The sequence below is a fragment of the Borostomias antarcticus genome (genome assembly GCF_949987555.1).
Source record: "Borostomias antarcticus genome assembly, chromosome: 11".
Taxonomy (NCBI): domain Eukaryota; kingdom Metazoa; phylum Chordata; class Actinopteri; order Stomiiformes; family Stomiidae; genus Borostomias; species Borostomias antarcticus.
In genome coordinates this window covers 21,561,984-21,577,925 of record NC_140244.1, presented here as the reverse complement: position 1 = coordinate 21,577,925, position 15,942 = coordinate 21,561,984, and the positions used below count along the sequence as shown (strand labels likewise).

At 41.8% G+C, this 15,942-nt stretch overlaps 1 protein-coding gene across 1 annotated transcript; it reads left to right on the top strand.

Moving 5' to 3' along the window:
• Positions 1–4,747: 4,747 nt before the first annotated feature.
• Positions 4,748–5,922, top strand: tcf15 (transcription factor 15; the record flags this gene model as incomplete). Its single annotated transcript, XM_084445495.1, has 2 exons — positions 4,748–5,233; positions 5,860–5,922. The coding sequence occupies 2 exons, from the start codon at positions 4,748–4,750 to the stop codon at positions 5,920–5,922; spliced, it is 549 nt and encodes a 182-aa protein (XP_084301621.1).
• Positions 5,923–15,942: the final 10,020 nt, after the last annotated feature.

Below are 15,942 nucleotides of genomic sequence, written 5' to 3'. Positions count from 1 at the left end.
CATTAAAGGTGATATAGATTACATTTGTATGTAGACAAATCATAAATAAATAAAATAATAATGTATCCACTTAAGAAAGGTGCAGAATAAAAGTTGACCCCCCTAAAAAATAAATAAATAAAAATATATATTTTTAAATCATTTTAAAAATGTCGATGGGTCTGAAATAAATGTTTATCCCTCTGAGATGTCTGAGGTTTGGTTCCCCCCTCTAACAAGGCTTGTGAGGTGGGGATATTACGATGTTGGTACCACACTCTCTGTCAGGAGCGATCGGGAGTCGAAATTACTATTGACTCTAAAGCATCGTTTGAGTTTTTATTTTCATTTTTATGATATCTATTATATCTACATAAAAATATTATCTATACCTTTAACCACCTAATAATTTGTTCATACTGTTTGTGGCCCCAAAGATTAACTAATGAGCTTTAAGTAGGAATATGACTAATGACATCAATGACTAACTGGACCTCGAGGGTCTTTATTGGCCCTCAAGGGTCTTTATTGGCCCTTTATTGGCCCCTCACTCACATGTGAGTGAGGGGCAACACAGCACACTCAACACACACACACGTCTTCAGTGGTCGCCAATGGAAATTGTTCCCTGCATTTCTCCCATCCAAGTTGTCCTCTTTCTGGGGCAGCCAGGAGCAGTTCCTCAAGCTTAGTCACTCAGACTCACGCAGCCAAGTTCTGCGAAACTACTGGAGTGTACTTGTATTGGCTGGCTTGACTTGGGTGCAGTAGATATGTACACCAGAGCAGGGCTTTGTGAAAGGGGCGGCGGCTCCGGAGCAGTACTTTTGGTTAAAATGAGCCAAAACATAAATTAATTGAAAATTTGGCCCTGTCACCATCTGCCTAAGACCCCTGTGAATACCTATGCCAAATATAAATACTATCAGGCCAATGGTGAAAATGCGGATAGATGGACAGAGTTCTTTTTTTATGTGTTACTTTTTAAAGAGTATTATTAGAGAGTTATGATACTTCATAAAGAGTTACAATAACAATCATGTAATGAGATGTGAAAACGTTTTTTTATTGAAATACAATATTACATTGTTGGTTGTTATTAATATAATTGTGTATCTACAGTATAACTCTTTTGAAGTGCCATACTGCCATAAATAGAATGACAAAGGGACACCAATAAAAAAGATAAACTTCAGACATAAACCAAACTACACATTTTTCAGAAATAATAATAATTATGTCTCTCATTGTTTGTTTTCACGTTACACAGACATATTACACAGACATCTCGGCAGCAGCTTGCACAAACACAGCCAGCTTTTCCCCACACTTAATGCCCCTGAAATTGTCAAAGGCAGCAAGGTCAGCTGCCAGTAGCTCTGCAATGGGAGCTGTATCGACAGTAGTTGCGGACAACCCCTACCGAGTGATATGCTTCAGTTTGGTGGTTTTTGATGATGACAGCTCATACTGTAGCACCCTCTCATACCTCTTCACCACATCTTCACCAGAGGGCCATGGCAGACATGTTTGATAATGATTTCAATAATAAAGCACCAAACAGCTGGGGCGATCGGTATCATGAGAAAGCTTTCATGAAAGGATGGTCGAATATGGCCACCATACAAGAGATATATTGTAAAAATAAAAATGACAAGCTGAAATTGCCAGTGCAAGTGTCAACAGTGACTGTGCTTCTCGGACAGGAACTGTAGTAAATGGAAAATAACTCCCCACTTGGCAACACACTGTGTCAATATTCTCTCCTTCACATTACATTTGCTGGTGTTACACATTGCATTTGCTGCCATAAGTCCTGGACGTGGAACCAGCCTGAGTGCTCTGAATGGTGCTAAAGACAGCAGCAGACAGACTATCAGGGTGCTCCAGCCTGTCTTTTTCAGAAACCAAGACATCAGACATTTGCCAAACACGGGTAGTTGTCCTGTTGAGCCTGCCACATGGGAAAGAACCTCTCAGGGATGTAGAATTAGCCAGGGTTCCGAGACCAGCATCTGCATCACCTCCGCAAACCGTGGTGCTCCTGGGCAATCAGGAGCTATCATTGATAACTCCTCTGACCGCACTTGTGTCAGCAGCGGGGGAATGCAGGACATCAGTGGGAAGGCCAGTAGAACTCTTAGCTACGGACAGTGCACAAAAGCATCCATCCCCAGTGGAGGTTTGTCTTGTGCTCAGAGAGAAAACCATGCAAAGGCAGCAATGCTTATTGGCACACAACGCAAAAAGGTTGAACTTGGTTGTACTAAGCCGTACCCAAATCTAGGGACCATAACCACAATTTCTCTACCAAGTGGTTTAGGCGGCCTGACTCCCCCCTGCTGATTCTTCCCAGCCACTGATGTCTGATTATCTGACCAAACCAACATATTGTGGCCCAGCAGTCTGGGGAAAAAATGATTGAGAACCAACAACACTGTTTTAGCTCCAGGAGGTTTATGTAATAAGACTCTGACTGAGGTACTTTGCTAGTATCTGGCATGTCCCACCCCATTCAGTCAGGGAAGCATCCCTGAAAACTGGAAAGCACTACAACACCCTTCCCATGGGCACAGGCCTCTTCAATGATCTAGGTCTGCTTTGAGAAAACAGGGGACAACCAGCAGCTGAAGAGGATGATACACCAAGTCTAATTATAGATAGGTGAAACATTATATTCTATCCGCCCCACTGGGCAATCTCCTTATTGGCTTAACCAATAGTAGCTAGCTACATTGACTGAATCAGAAAATACGCACCTGCGACCAATTAGAACAGGTGCACCACTATAAAAGTGTGCCGAGACCACACAACTCCTCCTCCGATCCCACTGACTCCGAGTCAGTGGGATCAGTCTCTGCTAGGAGTGGACGCGTTCACGCATGCCCCCTTGCCAAAGGTCCTACTGTATGCTTTTCCACCAGTGGGCCTAATCTTACCATTGTTAGCCAGAGTGTGGTCGGAGGGCTTATCAGTGATTCTATAGCACCCGTCCATCACTGAATGCAGTGGTATGCGGACGTGATGGCCATGATGTCTGTGGACACGTGGCCCATCTCTCAATGGCCGAATGCACTGTCCCAGGCAGAGGACTCGATTTGCGTGCCTCAGATGCTGCCAGTTATATATATATAGCTGAGGTTATCGCACATACAGGACACAACAAGTGCAAGCAAGCCTCTTCCTCACTCGCATGAGGCGAAGGATTGAAGGCACTTGGCTCCAAGTCCGGCTGCGTGCTGAACGCGCTCAGGACCACTTTCGGCAAGAAATATTCATGGCTCACTCGCCATTCTTTGGCACACCTCCTTCCTGCAGATTTTGGAGGAGTCAGAGGAATCCCCAGGTGGCTGTCAAACCTCTCAGTGGGCTCCATGAGGAAGTCAGAGCACAGAGAAGGTAGGAAGGAGGAGGGGGCTGCTGAGGTCCTCAGAGACCTCCTCATTATGGAACAACGGAGTGCTGGAGACACTGCACACTCGTTCCAAATGAGAGAGGGGGGTCTCTGTCCCTGGGTTAGCAGTAGTGATTGGGCCATAGGGCTATCACTGGTTTCCCCAAACTTGCCTTTGTGTTTGTTTGTGTCAACCTCTGATGACATCTTGGAACCTGGGAGCATAGCATAGCAGTAACAGGGATGAGGTCTCAGGCACAAAAAACACAGGTAGTGGGAGTTCACAGTCTCATCCATGAAGTGGCAGCAACAGAGAACTTTTGAAGGGGGAGTGCTCTGGGTAGACAACACTGGAAACTTTGGAAAACTGTGATGGAATAGTCATCTTAACTTCTTCAAACACAAAGTTTCACTGAATATAATTAGAGGCTGAGGTAGCCTAAGACGCCCCCCGTCCCCCATCCCTTGAACACTAGGTAACTAATTTTCATCTGAAGACATTTCTGAGATTACACCAGTCTACCACATCTAAACATTTCATCTGTCATATCCCAAGTTATTCATTATTCATATTGTTTGATACATTTCTTATTCTGATTCTTTTTTATATTAAAAAATAATAATTTTTTTTCCACCCCCCCTCTCCCCCTTCCTGCTTCCATGGCGAAGGCGGGCTTTTTGCATCCCTCCCAGTTTGAATTTTAAACACCATGCAGATAATTGTTTTTATTTCAGTTAAATGTCATTAAAGTGTAATGTCAAAGTAACAGTAGGCCTAGGCTACACCGTGCTGCAGGCTATTGGCTGGTCTATTCCTACTGTGCAAATACAGCCGCCCGTTTTCACATAGGCCTGATTAAATGTGTGTTGCTCAGTATGATTTTGAAATGTTGGTCACAGCCAGTTTCATTTCAGAAGTGTCAAAAGTTTTTGAAGTTTAAAAGTTAGACTATAGGCTTAGACTATTGGCTGTAGGCTAATCGTTATTATCTCTCTCTCTCTCTCTCTCTCTCTCTCTCTCTATATATATATATATATATATATATATATATATATATTGCATCGTGGAATTATTGCTGTAAGCCTAATTTACAGGCTATACCTCGATTGGTGATGGGGAGTTGAGCGTTGCAGTTCAACTCCTCCCATCAAGATATAAGAGAGCTGTGGACCATGCGCACCGAGTCCACGTACAGTCCATTTGATGAACAGATTAAAGACCCTGAAAGGTTGTAAAGACACATGGCTAAGAAGTAAATATTTAAACGCGTTGGAACTATATAAGCCTAATTTCATTCCGCCTACATTACGCTATGCGACGATTGCATATGAAAACTGATTTTGGGCTTTACTGAAGATACCCAAGCCATTTCGATGATGACTTTTGCTATGATGCGGCCCATGGCCACTCATCTGATCTACCAAGAACTTAATATGATGTCCGAGGATGAGGAAAACCGAAGCGAGAGCGACGGTAGCTCAGATCAGAGCTATGGGTGTTGCGCCACCGCTGAAAAACGACGGAGGATTTCCCGAAAGTCGGCAGGGAATGGTGTTGTCGTTGTGAAGCAGCGGAACGCAGCCAATGCAAGGGAGCGAGACCGAACCCAAAGCGTCAATACAGCATTTACTGCACTTCGGACTCTGATACCCACCGAGCCAGTGGACAGAAAGCTCTCCAAAATAGAGACGCTCCGCCTGGCATCCAGCTATATTTCACATCTAGCCAACGTGCTGCTGCTTGGAGATGGCAATGGAGATGGACAACCATGTCTCGGCGCGGTTTACGCACAAGGAGAGAGCCGTGGAAAGCAGCCGCGCACAATCTGTACCTTCTGTTTGAGCAACCAAAGAAAAGGGGTAATTTAATGCATACTGGGTTTTTACTGAATTTTAACTTAAGTGAAAGAAATATTGTTGTGAGCACAAAAAGTTATATTTAATTCAGCCAGTAGCCTAGGCAAGGGACGCCTTGGAATGCTTTTTCTTATCTGATGACAATTCCAAGTACAATTGTAGGCCTAGTCTTTTTTGGCTTTGCAATATTCAATGTGCGCGAAAACTAACTTTACGCACAGGATTGTTCTCCATGGATATTTTGCTGGTTAAATATAGGCCGATTGGATGTTTAGAGGACGTAGGTTATTAAGTGAGGCCTAGTCTATTATAGAATTATGTCACACTAGCTACTCCACATGTGAATAAAGCACTGTGCTTTTGGATAGATGTGACCTATTAACCGGCTTAATTCCTGAAATAAATATTCATAGGCTAGACTAAAGCACATATGCAGATAGGTGGACTAAAACACGCGTAGGTTGTGTATTCTGCACTATACTGCATCCTATAATGAATTAAGGGTGAAATTAAGACCTACACTCATTGGAACTGCCATGCGTATGGTTTTTCAAGCATCAGCGCTGACAGGCATCTCATATTATGACTTGTCTCAATCACACTGATTTGTTTCTTTTTCTTTTTTTCAGATAAAGGATGGCAAAGACTGCGTAAAAATGCGAGGCGTTGGTTCACTGAGAATGAGTCGCTGACAGAAGACCGCTAAAACACTCAGCAGCTGGCATCAACTCATCATACACATTCTCAGGGAAAACTCAAAGCTGGTCAAACATAACAATACCCATGCTGGACAAAAATGGAAATATAAAGATTATTTATACTAAAACGCCCGTGAGAGGAGCGGTGCGAGGGCCTAAGGCACAAGCCTTTCAAAAATGCAGTGCATTTACACAATGTAGCCCTTTGATGTATCGTTTTGTGTGAAAACAAAACATGTATTACACATTAAATAAAATATATTTTTTATCGAGATTAAATTTCACCGACTTTGCTAGTTTTCTTTTAGCTTCAATCCAGTGGTTTCTCCCTCAGTCCGGGCAGATTAAACTGCTTTCTGTCACATTACTGTATCTGTGTGTGTCAGGGGTGTAGTGTTGATGTTGCACAAATGTTACAGTTTATACATTAGTGGTGGTTAAAGAAGTGGGCATATTGTGAATCCATGGATAAAGAAGTTGGTATACTCCGTTGTACCCTCCACTGGCGCGTGTGTGTATTCTTAGGTTTGCTGAGGAGTTTTGTTAATTCCATCTGACTCATGCCTTGAAGATTGGAAAACTCTCATGGTTTGCTCTGTTAAATGACTTATCTACCCTTTGGGCTGAGGTCAGTCTGGAAACAATGCTGTCATGGTATCATGAAAGGGAACATGTCCAGCATGGAATTTCTGTTGAATGTAATGTACACGTTTAAAAAAAAAAATCATGTTTTGTCCTTAATACGTAGGCTAGCTTACTTTTAAAGTATACATTGATGTGTTAAAACCTCAACTTTTGAGGTCTTACCATTCTGCACTATGGAAACATTAGTGTTTTTGCGTGGTCCAAAGCCTCAGTCTCAATCAGTACATAGAAAAAAACACATGGAAAAAAAAGTAGGCCTACAGAATGGGTCTGTATTGGAGCTATAATGGCCAAGGTATTTCAGAAGGCAGATATAGGACCTACAGTGTTCACCTTAAGATACTATTTAGCCTATAGCTTGATAGTGAGGGAAAACAATGAACTCTCTTGCTTGCTCTCTATCCATTATTTCCAGTAGCTTTTCCAAGAACTTGTTTATGAAGTCTGCAGACCCATAGCAAAGGGTTAGGGTTTCTTGTGTCATTGACTGGTACATTTTAGCAGATCTCACGGTTGCCGTTTTTGAAGTCTGGTATCGATTAGTCACGGCAAATAGTAGCCCTCACTCTGTTTGGAGCCCTCCACACAGCTGTTGGGATGTCTAAGGTATAAATCACTGCTGTGCACCCAGTGGACAGGGAGATGGGGTGAGAGGTTGGAGGTCTTGGTGGAGCACAGAGGACAAGGCTAAAGAAGTGAAATATGACCCTGTTGACATCTAGGCACATATCACAGTTTAATCTCTGCATGAGGATATGAAATGTAACACTTCCTTTTGATTCAATCATGTGAGATGAATAATCAGACATCAAAGCACACATTAATTTCTGATGGAGACTTGGTGAAGTGATTCTTCACACATAACATTGTTACTCAGCTACTTATCTTGGAGGGTTTTGTCACTGTCCCTTCCAACAGAGGCCTACTTCAATCTGTATGAAATAGATGGCCTGCAATATAATATGTTTGCATAAAGGCCTGCATTTTTTGGGATACCTTTTTCTTCTTCTTCCTTTTTTATAGAGTAATCTTTTAGATATCAAAGGTTCTGGGCTAATGTGGGCAGCCCAGATTGGGCCCTCACTGGGCTGACATGCACCCCGTGTTTGCTGGGTAACTACCAGTTAATGTACTTTAATCAAATATCTAATGCAGTTATTATTTAAGAAAAGTGATCTCCATAGCAAATCCTTTATAGGTACTTTCTACTTCATCCATTTCATAATACGTTTCAAAACCTGCAATTGGTTGGTTTCTTAGCCAGTCTCTGTGGGATTCCACCTCTCTCTACCAAGTCTCGGGTAGACACGTTTGTGATCGGTCCAGCAGACAGACAGTGGAGGCTTACTGCTCACACCGGCTCCTGTCTAGGGTCACTTTGAATCAGAGTACAGACTGATCTCTGAATAAGCAGAGGAAGGCTCCCTGGTGAGAGGGTAGGTTATATGGAAAGTCCATTTCCCACATATTAAACGGTAAATGCTGGGGGTCTTTATGGCCCACTCCCTCCCCACCTGCCCTGTCAAGCTCAGCCTAATTAGAATTTGCTGTGCTCTGGCCCTCATGCTCCAGGCCCAGGCCTCCCCAAATGACTCCCAGCAGTCTCCCTCCAGCAGGAAGATATCACAGAGGCGCAGGAAGGAAAAACATGCACAGCCGACCTCTCAGAGGTACTCTCTGTGCGGCACGCTCTGGGTCAGTGCCAGTCTTGATATCTTCCGGCACTGGGACGCAGATGTATAGCTCTCTGTGGTACTGACTGGGTGAGTGAACCAAAAAATGTGTTTTCAAAACAACAAATTCAGGAGGCGATTCGAAGATGACAGGGAGAAATTGACGATGACTCGAAGAAGAAAAAGGAGGAAAGCTAGGTCAGCAAAATAAGGCTAGTGTGGAGGATCAGTTTAATTTGTCTGACAGGCAACGATGGATCCTCCTTAGGGACCACTGAAGAGGTTTACACTTTATTTTTCTGTGATTTTTTCTTCCCCAGAAGCTGCCTCTCCCCACTGCCTAAAAAGATTTCCTGCAGGAAGACTTTCAGCAGGGGTGAAATGGAGCTAGACAGCACTTCCACCTCCTCCCTGTCAGACACAGAGATGAATTGCCTGCATATGGGCTCTATTGTTTGTGGAAGAGGAGAGATGAAAAACATCAGATGATTCTTGTCTCTTGTCTGGTATATTTTAATTTGTGTGGGAGGGAATTCGAAATATGTTCACCCATATGCGAGTCTCTCCAAAAGTGCAAGCAGTAGATCACTATAAGATTCATATCATTAGGCTTAACTAAGAGGACAGTCTGAATGTGTTCTGGGCTCAGGTGATCATAAGACATCCCATTAGGATTGTTCTGGGTCTGACTAGCACAAGGTCATGGAGAGTCAATAATCATTACCATGAAAGGCAATTTGGTGGTAGTTCAATGTTGGATGTTGAAGTAAAGTGGTGGTACTGGCTGGTGCTGTTCACAAGGCTGTAGAGATATTTCACCATGTTGTTCATTAAGAGGGCGTTTTCAGTTCAGTGCATCAACAGGAACATACAGTACCTGAGTTCAGGATCATAACGTATCCAGATGTAGCATGGAATCAGGTACAATCATCACAACCACAAGAATGCACAGGTGTATATGGAGATATACATTTAATGTGAACTAAATCATATTCAGGAAAAAGTGCCATCTGTAATTACTAAAACAAGAATCTGAGTAGGGGCTCCCCTTAACCCCCCCCCCCCCCCCCGCCCCAGAAAAAAGGGGGAAGGAAGTCAAAAGTTTTTTCAACATCATTTGGGAGCAGAGCCCTGATTCCCAGGCGTGTGCTTGCGTCCAGACATTTGCAGGCCAGAGAGAGTGCTAAAGAGCTCTAGTTGGAAAAATGGGGCGCAAGGGTAATATTTTAATAACATCCTCTCCAGACCCTCAGCTCGAAAGAAACACTGTTTCTCCATAATTCAAACACCCATTGACAAAGGAGATGGCCCCTCGCTCAACCTGCATGTCAGAGATATTAATGGCTATAAGACACGCGTTGTGGCTCTCCTGTTCTGAGGCTTGGATACCCCGCTTACAATCTTTTACGACTGCTTTTCCTGAGGAGGAGGAGGAGGAGGAGGTGAAGGAAGCCCGTCTGAACAGCAGCTGAGGTTCTGAAGGGAGAATGTCCTCCTGAGCTCCGGGTCATGTCTGCAAGACCCTCCCAGGCAAGCCTGTACACAGGAACCATTGTTTTCATGTGCCAATGAGTTTGGCAGGGCCTTGAGGAAGGGGTATGTATAGTGATTCAAGAGGGGCGGGGGGCGGGTCAGAAAGCAAAGGAATTCCCAGAGAAGCGATTGCAGAACAATACAGACTATCCTCGCCGCTGTTCTGCTGTGGCTCATGCATGTCCGACCCAGCCCTCAGAATTCGGCAGTCAAGCCAGGGCTCAGAGACAGAGGTGAGAAGTCAGAAACAGAGACTGCAGGAGTATGCTTCCTTGTATAAACAATTGAACAATGTGAGACAGGCCTGTATGTGCAAGCAGTTCCATTCCAAATGTGGGACTGACTTAGATAATGTAATTATCTACAGTATCAGGGACTGTTTCTTTTCTCTGCATCCATGACCCCCAGGTTGCCATGACATGAATGAAAGACATGAAAGATACAGTATGAAAGTGTGTGTGTGTGTGTGTGTGTGTGTGTGTGTGTGTGTGTGTGTGTGTGTGTGTGTGTGTGTGTGTGTTGGTGTGTGTGCGCGCCTGTGTCTGTGTGTGTGTGGTGTGTGTGCGCGCCTGTGTTTGTGTGTGTGCTTGTGTGTGTGTGTGTGTGCTTTGTGTGCTTGTGTGTGTGTGTGTGTGTGTGTGTGTATGTGTGTGTATGTGTGTGTGTTGTGTGTGTGTGTGAGGGTGTGTTTTGGCGCTTCATGGGAAAGTCTCCAAGCCGCACAGGGCCTGTGCGAGAGCCAGAGGAGCCATTGGGACGTTACCTTTCGGCACCAAAGCAAACACTGAGAGGATATCCTCAATCAGAGGCCACGGAGTGTGCAATGAACAACCTCGTTGACAGAAACATGGAGCCTTATATTTGCAGCTGGACATGCTAACAACCTCTGGGATTTACAGTACTATGGTGTGTAACACTACGCACTGTAACTAACTAACAATGTACAGTGCATGGATCAGACTAAAACTTGACACACACACACACACACACACACACCACAGCTCAGTCAATTAAGCCTTTGCAGAGTTTTCGCACTGACAATACTTTTATTAAACATTTTCTCCAATATTTTTGACATTGATTGGGATTATGTCCTTCATCTGAAACACCCTTTTCATCTGAAACACCCTTTGTATCAGTTGCACATTCCATAGCTCTTGAATAAGATGTGGTTTACTGACCATAACATCAGAACACCTGGACATTTGCATAATTTTGACAAAGTGTTACAAGCATCAGCACAAAAATAATTGAGAACATATTTCCTACATGCAACATTTTTTCAGTCTTTTACTATGTCTTTTCCACCAGGGAAAGACAAAGTAAAATCTAGCTACAGTAACGCCTACATCTTTAATTTATCCCCAAGATAATCACTTCTTGAAAAAACTATAAACATGCCGAGCTGCAATGACCCTCTTTCAGGAGGAAGTGGCTAACTGTACTACAGCATCCATTGATGTTATTTGGTCCTATAAGCAAGCTTGCTCTACCTCATTGCCGTTCATTGTGTCAGCACTGAAGGAAGCATTGTTTTCATCCAGATGGTGGAATCCGAAAACCTCATCTCTTCCCTTTTCCATTAAGTCAGGCTGCTATTAATAACTATATATCTACCTCCTTTGTCAACAAGAGCGACACATACAAATAATACAGCTCAAGAGAGACAATGGGAAGGTCCCTTGGATGAAAACAACAGGATGATCATGAGACAGACCCTTATGTGTTTGAAGTGACTGTATCATGATGACTGAGGGAATGAGGGATATTTATATACAGTTACATACCATACTGACCATAGCCAGTGTTTTACATTCTAGCTTTGTCAGATTGCAAAACACTATAATGTCAATAATCAGGGCACTGTGTAGCAGGCTTTCCAGCAGGACAGGCCTCACAGGCATTACCAAGAGCCGCCACATGATGGCATAACACAACAACTGTGGGTTAACATTCTATTCTATGTGTGGTTAACACCCACAATATAAATGTACTGTAGTTCTCACTTCTGGTTGAGTCGAGACTAACAGTTTGAGAGCTTCATTATCAACTTCCTTCTAGTCCTCTTAAACCCAAATGTGAAAGTGACAGTTATTTCTCTCCCTTGATGATGTGTGAAACATGTCACCTGATGTTGGTTGGGGTAAGTGGGAATCTGATCACATATTTTAAACTCTAGTAGCCTAATGAGGCAAAACTATATTTGTATCTATAGTTTTCAAATACATTAAGCAAGTATTTATTTAATAATTGTTTCTAATATCGAAGTACCAAGAACCTGTAAAGTAAGAACAAAGTATTTACCAAGTGCGCAAAGAGGGTGTGATTAATTGCCTTTTAATGACCCTGTTAGGGGCCTCTGTTAGGCCCTGATGTAGGCTACTGTACAGTGTAGTCACTGCGACAGGCAAACACTTAACAATGTACTGCATTATTGCTTAGATATGATAAATACCTTGGCAAACACTTCTCAAAAAGGTACTTGGGAGGGAAAAAACAAGATATAGATACTAGATCAATACATTGTATTCTCATGTATTCATCTAGTAATTAATTGCGGCGTAATTAACAGACAAGCGTTACCAACATTACTTTGTTTACAATGTCATATCATCAGAAGATTTAATACAAGGCTATTTGTCAAAGCTAAGTCTTTTGGTCACATTCTCAAGTCCATGGCTATTGGCATATTAAAGAGCTGTCTCAACAGGTAGGCCTAATTTTGGGTTTTGTTTGATTTAGCTTCTGTTGGGCAGTGTAGCCCTATCCCAGAGTCTGACACATATAAAGGCAGACTGCAATGACAACATCAATCTGCAGTGTGAGGCCATTCATAACAAGACATACCACTCCATCACATGGTATAAGGTAAGCTACTGTACTGTATTCCAAGTGTCAGACTGGACATGATTTACAGGTATGCTTCAGTCTAGTTTGGTCAATATTTTCCTAATAAATCAAATCACCCCCAATTGTTTCCTCCTTGTATAGCTCAACAACCAGGCTGGCATTTTTACCCGGATTGGCATTTTTAGGAAGGCTGGCACGATTTCTAATTTCTATATGGACTACCAACGCCATCTCTCACCTGACTGTGGACCAGATAACAGTCTGCTCCTTCCCAGAGTCAGGCCTGAGGACGATGGGATCTACCAATGTCTGATCAGGGGAAAAGTAGGAGAGAAAGATAGAGATGCAAATGTCAGCCTGACTGTATCAGGTACTCTTCAGTTTGTACAAACAGATTGTTGGTATATGAGTAGGGAAAATGAGCCATGTTTACAGTAACATACTGTAGTTTATTTCGGTATTATTTCTTCCAATTGAGCTGCTGTCCTTGTCATCACCACTGACATCAAGTTTTATGGAAATGTATTCTTGAAAATAATGTTACTATATTTTTGGGAATAATGATACAATATATTTTTTAATAATGCTACTACTGTATATATATATTTTATATTGCTACTATTTTTTGAACAATGTTACTATATTTAAAAAAAATAATATAATATATTTTTGAATAATAATTTTAACTTTCTTGGTTTGTCATTTATCCACAGATTGTGTGACCCCGGTGACAGAGGGGCCCAACGCCACACACACGACCTCCACGCACATGACCCCACAATGTTCCATACACATGGAGGAGTTATCAATGACATGGAGCATTACAGGGTCCTTGGTGGTTTCCCTTGTCAAAATTATCCTTTGTCTCCTCTCCATTTTGGTAAATCCACATTCCTCACCTATGTATGTATCATAATGGCAAATATGTATTGTTAATATCACCCACATGGTGCCATAACATAACATCACATAACATAACATAACATACAGCATTATTCAAAATTCAGGCTTAGACCCTGTGGCACGTAATGGAGACATCATACCGTATAGTGGGCATATATATTATATGTAGGCCTACAGTTACAGGACAGTTTTGTGCAGCTTCAATGACAGTATGTGTCACTGTGTTGCTCGTCAGTATCTCCCACCCTGGGTTCAATCACATGACCACTGGGCAGTATTTATACTGAGGAGTGAGTTTAACCAATTAAATTTGATAAGATAATATTGTGCAGTTTGTTCTCTGAGACTGGAAAATATCTTACAGGGGTGGGCTGCTACAGCATAAAGTAGGTGAGGTGACCGCGTAGGTGTTGCATGTTTTGCACTGTGTGAAAAAAAGGATACCCTCACATCCTGTACTCTACTGTGAGGGCTGTCAGAGGAAATGTCACAGTATGTAGATACAAATCGACTGAAAAAAATACTTGTTTTTGCCATTTACAGTTTCGTTTTTTCTTTGCCAGGTTTTTCGAGTCATCAAGATGAAGTGCTTGAGGAGAAAACCACAGCAGTAGCTATGATGGGTTTTTTTTCCAGCTAGCTCAGTCTGTAGGCATTAGACTCATCTCAAGATCGTAAGTTATGGTATAAGAGCAACAGTATAAGCAGTAAGAGACTATCAAGCCATGAGATAATATGGAAGCACATAAAGATCATGTTTATGAGCATCACAATGCAAAACCAATGCAAAAATGTACGTTGCCTCTAAAATGTTGTTGAAATTCACTATCTGTACCTGAATTACTGGACTGAATCTGAATACCATTCTATCTCTGGTCTCTCTTTGCTTGTTTGAAACATGAGCAACTTTTGAGTATTTTTCCTTTTTAATCCTACTGTAATCATAGTAACCTTTGCAAAAGCACACAATAAACTAACATCAAATTATTTGTACAGCAGGCTACATACAGTATATTATACTGTATATTCGTACAGGGTAGGACTGTACTTATTGATTAGTCTGAATGCAGACTATCATAATCATTTCCTTTTTTATTTTTAGTAAAAAATAAGGTGTACTTTGCCAATACTTGATTTGATGGATGAAGGTACATTGTTGTGTTTGTTTTTGTACTGTTTGATCCTGATGAGGTATAAACCATGCCCGCGTTTTGTTTTGTTGCAGCCCCTGCTGATCTCTGCTGTTGAGCTAAGGTCCTCTGCTCAGACAGTGATTTGTCTGTGTGTATGTGTGTGTGTGTGTGTGTCTTTGGATGTTCATGCGCTAAGCTATACTGTATGTATTCATTTGCAGAAGCTATCCTTTTAAAAATATACTTTTATACTCCTGGCTGTGCAGTGCAAGGACATTGATGAGGCTATGCCTGTCGTATGCTACAGTATAATAAACTTTACTTGACTTGAATTACCAAGTTTGTTTCAGATTTGTTTTTCTAAATTTAAAAGGAAAAAATATATATTTTTTAAATATGGTAGTGGTGTAGTTTGTACACTCCACTCACACCCCACCTAGATAGGAGCAGGGATGAAGCACATATTTAATGAGCCCCTGAGAGACAACAAAACATACATGTACATTTATTGGTGTTTGACAGAATATAAGGAATATATCAGTATACATTAAACATAATGCATTTATCGGTGTACACAATCAGTATTCAATTCAATAATTAATACATGATTAATGCCAAAAATAAAACTTTCTCTCAATTAAGTTATTTGTTGTTTCTGAGGGAAAGTAAAAGACTAATCAGCCGCTTTTCTCTGATCGTTTTCCAGCCAGTATTGGCATTGGCCTCGCTGTGTGGGGAGTACAGCTGATTTAGATGCTATCATGCTGAGTGCATAGGCCTCTCAGCATCCACTGATCAGAGAGTCAACTCTGTCTCTCCGATGACGACCACTGGTTTGCTGCTCTATTATAATGTATGAAATGTATGAAAAAATATTACGTGGATTATTGAATTTGAAATGGTATTTCAGCAGTGTCTTCTCATTGAGGTTTTAGTCAATTGTTAGATGGGTAATGAACAAGTCTACAACTCCACCTATTGGTGACTGTTTAGAAAAAAAACACTTGCTTTTATGTTTTACATTTTGTGAAACTCCATTGGGTCCAAGAGTTTGTATTTGGAGTATTTGGATTATTGATATATACTGATTTAGGTTGGGTATTCTCTGATTTCCTGGGAATCAGTGTTTGTCTTTGAGGGCTCCCTTTGACTTCTTCGGAGCGCTGTATTAATTTCCCCAGATTTTAATAGCAGGTCAGAGACTACACAGTATGTCATCACTGTCTTTGTTTTTTCATCATAATTCATTTAGGATTGTAGGATTTCGTCTTATTCTA